Raw genomic sequence first — 7,725 nt, forward strand, 5'->3', positions numbered from 1 at the left:
TTTCATCGAAGTGACATAAATATTCTTTAATAAGGTACATAGTTGTTTACAAAGAAAAATGTTTTCACAAACCCAAAAGTATACTTTTTAATAAGTGGTCGTGAATAAAACTTTAATGCGTAACTCGGTATAAAAAACGATCATTTAAATTTTTTCAGATTTTCAAATAAAAAATGATGAACACATTTTACACAATATTGTAGTACACTCATAAAAAGTTCCTTTAGAAAGGAAAACAGTAATACTGTTGTTCTAGATTAGAAATTATAAATGGTTACTCTCCATATCTCATAGCTCTATGATCCTCGTGTACACATCTCTTCCATACACAACACAAATTCAGTTTTTCGTTTGTCGTGATTTGAGCCGATGTTAGCGGATTTGGATCGATATCTCGCTACTAGCTAGTTCAAATGCATAGTGTTCTAGAGTCATACTCATTGATATATACATTATCATTTGATCAAGTAGCTATGATCTAGGACATATATACTATATAGTTATAGTTCGGATCCAATCCCAATCAAGTAACCAATACATTTATCGATTATACAAGATGAGGAGTGAGATCGGCCGGAGGACTATGGTGGAGGAAGAGGAGGAGAGAGAAGATGAGAGGCAGAGGAAGGTGGAGGTGGAGGAGGATGGAGCGGTAAAGGAGTATGGAGTCGGGGATCATGGAGATCACAGGAGGTTAGGAAAACGATGGGGTGCCTGGGACTTGGGGCTCAATGGAGACAAAGTCTCTAATGGCAAAAAAGGCTCTTCTCATGGTTTCATTATTCACCCTCGAAACAGGTTTCCTTCAACCTTCTCTCTATAGGCCTATATAATTGTCTCTACAATGTAAGAGTGAGCATTGGTATCAAAGGTTTTATCTATGTGTACAATGTGAGGGGTTCTGGTTTCGATTGGTGAAGTTTGGAATTTTGATTGAGACCGGTTCCAGTTTCAGTTCTTAATATATTTTGAAAGCGTTACCCACTAGAATTGATTTCGATTTGATATCATATTATATTAATTTTTTCATCCATAATTATCTTAATCAATTTGGAAGATAATTATCTTAATATACTTGTGATGATCAAAATGCCGAAATGGAACACAAGTTCATAATGCAATCGACTAGTTACTCTTTCAAAGGAGATAATAATATACTACGTTAGTTACCTTCTTCTATTCTCTATTCATTAAAAAACATCCAATATTTCATAAATAATTAAAGCATAATCTAATGTATAAACTACATGGATATACATCTAATCCATTATAACCAATGTTCTAAATAACGTGAGAAAAATTTAACGACAAGATCAAAGTTAAACCATGACGAATCAAGATATTTTTTAAGACGTGATTATTTTATATACATTAAAAAAGATAAATCATATAATTATTGAATTCTATCAAATATATCAAGTTTTTAAAAGTGTTATATTAATATTTAATATAAAAAGATTAAGAGTAAAATACTGAAATCGTCCTTATGGTTTGGTCAAAATTACATGTTTTATTCATATTTTTTTTTTGCACTCGGATTGTCTCTGTGGTTTGATTTTATTGCGTTTTTCGTCCCTATGGTTTGGTCAAAATTGCACGTTTGGTCCCTAAGTTTATGTATGTAAGGGACAAAAAACACAACAAAATCAAACCATAGGGAAGATCCGAGTGCAAAAAAAGTTAGGGGACAAACGTGCAATTTTGACCAAACCATAGGAACGATTTCAGTAATTTACTAAAAAATTAACAAAAATTCAATTATTTTAGGCCCATTAGATAAACCCAAAAAAAAAAAAAAAAAACTCCGAGCCTTGGAAAAAACTTGCGTCATAACATGGTAAGGCACGCCTTGACACATTATTTGGATGACACACTTAACAAACTCGTCTTGAACGTTTTCGTAACAGCTATACCATACATTGCGTCATTACAAAGACTTTTTTTTTTAAACCACGTAACTATGTAAGTAAAGTTTTTATTTTGATGTATAATCACTAACATTCTTTTGGACAAAAGAAATATATATTGCAAAAGCAAATCGATAATATTTTCGATATATATGTTGAAGTATTACTTATTTTTATAAGATTTTTTTTGAAAAGATAATATTGGACTCCAAATATATTTATAATATTTGATAAAATTTTAGATATTCATTAATCCGACCAACATTTAAATTCTGTTATTAACTATAAACCGTAACAAGAACGTGATATTTATTCATATCGAATCGATCAGTACATTAGTGGTGTATAAAATTTTATTCTTTAAAATCTAAACTAAGTAAATTACATAGGATAATATCACATAGAGTAAGAAAGATACAACCTGGAGTAAAAATACGGAAATATTACTTTTAAAACCTATCATTCAAATTTCACTTAGCCCCTTTAACTCAGACAAGTGCTTTGGTAATCATTTTATTTTAAAAAAAATCACCTCGAAAAATTACCCTACACAGGATAATGGTGGGGTATCTGGATAGCACATACCTGGAAAAATTACCCTACATAGGATAATTTCTTAAAACAAAAGAAAAAAAAAAAACACTACATCGAAAAATTTGAGAGCTAGCATCGGTTCTACCCGTACAACCTATTGGGTTTAAAACTTGTTTGCACAACATGGCAGTTGTAAAATACCACAATTAATCAACTCTTCTACTTTTACCACAAATGCAAGATTGAAATTGTATTACTATTATTTACTTAAGTAATCTAATTACTTTTTAAAGTGTATTTAAAGAAAATAACTAATTTTTTTTAGTAAAAGTAACCATTTTGGTCCGAAATAGATATTTCAAACTTAGAAAAAAAATATTTTTTTGACTGATTATGGATTTGGTAACAATATTTTGAATTCCAAACCAACATTAGGCTATGGTGAGCTAAAATGTAAGGCTCACCAATAAAATATTTAAAAATAAAAGAAAATTTGAAGAAATCCGTCGATCTGCTCATGCCCACACGATCCAAGCTCACCAAATTCTTAAGCTTTTCATTACCTATGTGTCCATCTCTTATATGTGAAATTAAATTAACTTTTATAAACCAAAAGTAATTTTGAAATAACTATACTTTATCTTTATTAAAAAATAAAATAAAATATACCAAAATACATGATTTATTTTTCTTTACAAAATGAGATGAATATTGATATAATTTTTATGTATAATTTTTTAGTTAAAATTTGAGTTGGGTTGAATTACTAATAAGTGATAAAATTTTGGAATGATTGGGCTGAGTATTTTAATGAAAAATAATAATTTTTTTAAGAGACAGCAGAGGGCTGTGAGTGAATGGGGATAATCTTACGGATTCTAGAATAAAATTTTGGATTTTGAAAAAAGAACTTTAGAATTTCAAAAACAAATTTGAAATCCAAACAATGTAAGAAATTCGTTTTTTTACTTAAATTTTAAAAAAAAGTTAAACAAACATAATAATATAAACTATATATGATACACAGTGCATAAAATAATACATTTTATTGAAAAACGTAACATTAAACATTTCAAAATATAACATTCAAAATAAAAAAATAAAAATAAAAAGATTTTAAAAAAAGACTTCGGAATATGAATAGTATTCCGGAATGAGGACATTCCGGAGAAAATGATTATTTTTCTAAAAGTGATTTTTTTTTTTACAAAAAACCACATTTATTTTGGTTAGTTTACTTACTTTCCTTGCTGAGTAAAATTTTAATGATCATTATTGACAAACAAATGGTTCTAACCTCAAACTCTAAAAATATATTTAATCATTCATAAAATACACCAAACATAATATAATATGTAAAAAGTGTTCAATAAATATTCTTCCTATTTAAGCCACACAAAAATATTTTTCCAATAAGAACAAAGTTTCACTTTACCACTCCATCCACGTAAGATATTCTCGCTCTTGCAAGACCTAATACTTGATGTTAGAAGCAATGTTGATCAGACCGATCGAACAAGTTCGATTATAATTAATGAATAAAACGGATCAATCATAAATGAGTTTTTGCCTATGTCAGCAACAAGTAAAAATAAATTACATGTAAATTAAAAGCATTTTCAATTAATTGCTATTTTAATTTAAAAAAAAGTTAAAATGAATATTTAAAAATCTATATTATAACAAATATGTCATTTACCTTTTTTTGTATTATTTCATGCTTTTCAAATCCCTTTGTATAGTATTGTATAACTGGGTACTATATCTTAAAAACTTCATATTCTTTGTAATAAACTCACCACAAGTGTACATGCTTGATTACGCAACAAACTCACCACCAAATTACGACATAAATGGAGTAGTCCCGAAGCAGTGTAATCTCCATTTTATGATGCAATTGCAATTGCAGGTGGTATCGATCTTGGGAGAAATTCATATTGTTATGGGCAATGTACTCTTCTTTCTTCACACCAATGGAATTTGGGTTCTTCAGGGGATTGCCAAATCACCTCTATTTACTAGATATAATCTGTCAAACACTATTCTTCATCGACATTGTCCTTCAATTCTTTATAGCTTACAGAGACATCGACACCGAGAAGATGATCTTCAACCCAAACCTAATTTCTCTTCGGTCAGTTTTACTCTAATCCCGATTTCATCAAATTCGTCACAAAATTCTAATTTCTTCTTGTTGTAGGTATTTGCAATCTCATTTCATCCTTGATTTACTCGCCTGCATTCCATGGGATATTATTTACAAGGTATCACTCCAAACTCAACATAAATGTTCATAAGATCGATCATAATCCCATATGCATTTTGTTCAAATTCTTCATATTAACCTAATCAGGCATGTGGGAGAAAAGAAGAAGTGAGATACCTTTTACTGATTAGATTGGTGCGAACACGGAAGGTTCTAGAGTTTTTCTCAAAAATGGAGAAGGACATACGTGTCAAGTATTTGTTTTCAAGGATTCTAAAGCTACTTGTTGTTGAACTCTACTGCACACATACAGCAGCCTGTATATTCTACTATTTAGCTACAACTCTTCCAGCTAATGAAGAAGAATACACATGGATTGGAAGCCTTAAACTTGGTGATTATAGCTACTCAAACTTCAGAGATATTGATCTTTGGAAACGCTATATAACATCCTTATATTTTGCAATTATTACCATGGCGACAGTCGGTAAGTTTCATTTTACCATTTTTTCATACTATTGACATCTAATATGAATGTGGAGTACCTTCTTTGTACAGGTTATGGTGACATTCATGCAGTGAACTTGAGAGAGATGATATTTGTTATGGTTTATGTGTTATTTGACATGGTTCTAGGTGCTTATTTGGTTGGGAACATAACAGCTTTAGTTGTGAAAGGATCAAAAAGAGAAATATATAGAGAAAGAATAAAAAATCTCCTTAAATACATGGATAGAAACAGATTAGGAAGAGACATACGTGATGACATCAAATATCACTTACAGTTACCATATGATCGAACCCACACTGATTCTGTTGATATTAAAGACCTTCCAACCTCAATTCGTTCCATGGTATGTAAAAAAAGTATTCTTAATTTCTTATTTCACTTCCTTCAATGTCTATTTACAGATTTTTAGTGTTTTTGAATCTTTTTTTTTTCATACATTTCTTGAAGATAACAGAGACTCTTTATAAGCCACACATTGAAAAAGTTCCTCTTTTCAAAGGATGCTCTTTGGAATTCATCAATCAGATTGTGAGTAGAGTTCATGAAGAGTTTTTTCCACCTGGGAAAATAATAATGGAACAAGGGAGTGTTGTTGACCAAATTTATTTCATTTGTCATGGAAAACTGGTATTAACTTCCTTCTTTATATTTAATAAACGCAAGATTCAATTCAACAACATATTATAAAGATTGATGAGTAAAATTTGATATAGGAAGAAGTGGTTGTATATGAAGGTGGGCCCGAAGAAGAAATATCAATTCTAAACCCTCATGACTCATTTGGAGATGTTTCCATTTTATGCAACATTCCTTTGCCATATACAATTCGAGTTCATGAAAGTTGTTTACTTTTGAAACTTGATCATCAATCTTTCTCCAATATTCTCAAGATATATTTTCATGACAAACAAAAGATTCTCAATAATCTACTAGAGGTTACAACTTATAACTTATTACATTTACTACTTTCTTTAAACTAATTTTTAGATAACTTGAGATATATTTAAATGCTAATAGGGTAAAGAAAATGATATGCATATGAAGGATATGTTGAGAGATATCAAAACTCATATTGGATTCCAAGATGCTCAACTTGCACTTCGAGTAAATATTTCAGTTTATAATGGAGATTTGTTTGAGCTTAAAAGCTTAATCCGAGCGGGAGCTAATCCAAATAAAACACTTTTTGATGGAAGGTCACCTTTGGTATGCTTTTTGACTTTTTGACTTTTTGAATTTAACAAATCTAAAACATATTAATGGAATAAAACATGATACAGCATCTTGCTGTAACGAAAGGACATGAAGATATTGTTGCTTTTCTTATTCAAGAAGGTGTTGATGTTGACATTTCAGGTAATTAAACTTGTTTCTCTTTTGAACTTAGATTCTGACATTTTGTTGTGATTTGAACTAATATAATTTATTTGATAGATAATTTTGGAAATACGCCATTGTTAGAAGCCATTAAGAGGGGGTATGATAACATTGCATCCTTACTAATTAAAGAAAGTAGCTTATTGATGATAAACTCAAAAGACTATGACTTAAGGACCCCACTTCATGTAGCCACCTCACATGGATCTTATGTTGTAGCAAAATTGCTAGTTGAATCAGGTGCTAGTGTTCTTTCAAAAGACAGGTATTATAATTTATATATATATATATATATATATATATATATATATATATATATATATATATATATATATATATAATAAGTTTATGATTAAATCAGTTAATTAAAGGTGATGAATTCTAATTTCTAACATTTATGGATTGAATGTGTAGATGGGGTAACACTCCACTTGATGAAGCAAGATTATCTGGAAATATGATATTGATGAAATTATTAGAAGAAGCAAAATCTTTTCAGATGTCTGAATTTCCTTCATGTTCTCAAGAAACAAGAGATAAAATGTCACGAAAGAAATGTACTGTATACGCCTTTCAGCCATGGGAATTAAAAGATGAAAGAAAATATGGAGTTGTGTTGTGGGTCCCGGACACCATTGATGAACTCATGAAAACAGCAGCTGAACAATTGAAGTTGGAGCTTTCTACTGGTTTTTGTATTGTAACCGAAGATGTAGGTAAGATTCTTAATGTAGACATAATTACAGATGGACAGAAGCTCTATTTAATAACTATGGAAGCATGAGTTAGATAAGTTGATTAAATTGTTTAATGTTCTGTTTTCAATTCAAGAAATAAAATAAAAGATTTTTTTAGTCCATAAATTATGATTTTGTTAATCCATGTTGAATTTTTATAGAGTGCTATATCAAGTCATAATCTTGAAGAAATAATGTTTGAATTATATATATATATATATATATATATATATATATATATATATATATATATATATATATATATATATATATATACTAGGTTTAAACCCGTGGAAATCCACGGGTGATAAATTGAAATATAATTATAGTTTTTAATTTGTAACAAAAAAAAGATATGAAAGTTTAGAAAAAATGAAGAATAGTGATATTAGACAATTATAATATGCGTTTTTCCAGGTGAGTATTGATATAAAATATTTATTTCCTTAATTA

At 29.3% G+C, this 7,725-nt stretch overlaps 1 protein-coding gene across 1 annotated transcript; it reads left to right on the top strand.

Moving 5' to 3' along the window:
• The first annotated feature begins 282 nt into the window (after positions 1 to 282).
• LOC145031647 (potassium channel SKOR-like) lies at positions 283 to 7,398 on the top strand. The gene is made up of 11 exons (XM_078980247.1): positions 283 to 798; positions 4,351 to 4,575; positions 4,642 to 4,705; positions 4,795 to 5,134; positions 5,206 to 5,501; positions 5,606 to 5,785; positions 5,872 to 6,093; positions 6,176 to 6,364; positions 6,439 to 6,514; positions 6,593 to 6,800; positions 6,950 to 7,398. The coding sequence occupies exons 1-11, from the start codon at positions 557 to 559 to the stop codon at positions 7,317 to 7,319; spliced, it is 2,412 nt and encodes an 803-aa protein (XP_078836373.1). The 5' UTR covers positions 283 to 556; the 3' UTR covers positions 7,320 to 7,398.
• The last annotated feature ends 327 nt before the right edge of the window (positions 7,399 to 7,725 follow it).

Source organism: Lactuca saligna, chromosome 2 (genome assembly GCF_052625555.1).
Source record: "Lactuca saligna cultivar CGN05327 chromosome 2, ASM5262555v1, whole genome shotgun sequence".
NCBI lineage: Eukaryota > Viridiplantae > Streptophyta > Magnoliopsida > Asterales > Asteraceae > Lactuca > Lactuca saligna.

What these genes read in the sequence shown, in the direction of transcription:
- LOC145031647 (XM_078980247.1), top strand. Translation starts at nt 557, where the DNA reads ATGAGGAGTGAGATCGGCCGGAGGACTATGGTGGAGGAAGAGGAGGAG. An exon ending in TATTACCATGGCGACAGTCG is followed by an intron (nt 5,135 to 5,205) that starts GTAAGTTTCATT and finishes TTCTTTGTACAG; the next exon opens with GTTATGGTGACATTCATGCA. An exon ending in CAACCTCAATTCGTTCCATG is followed by an intron (nt 5,502 to 5,605) that starts GTATGTAAAAAA and finishes CATTTCTTGAAG; the next exon opens with ATAACAGAGACTCTTTATAA.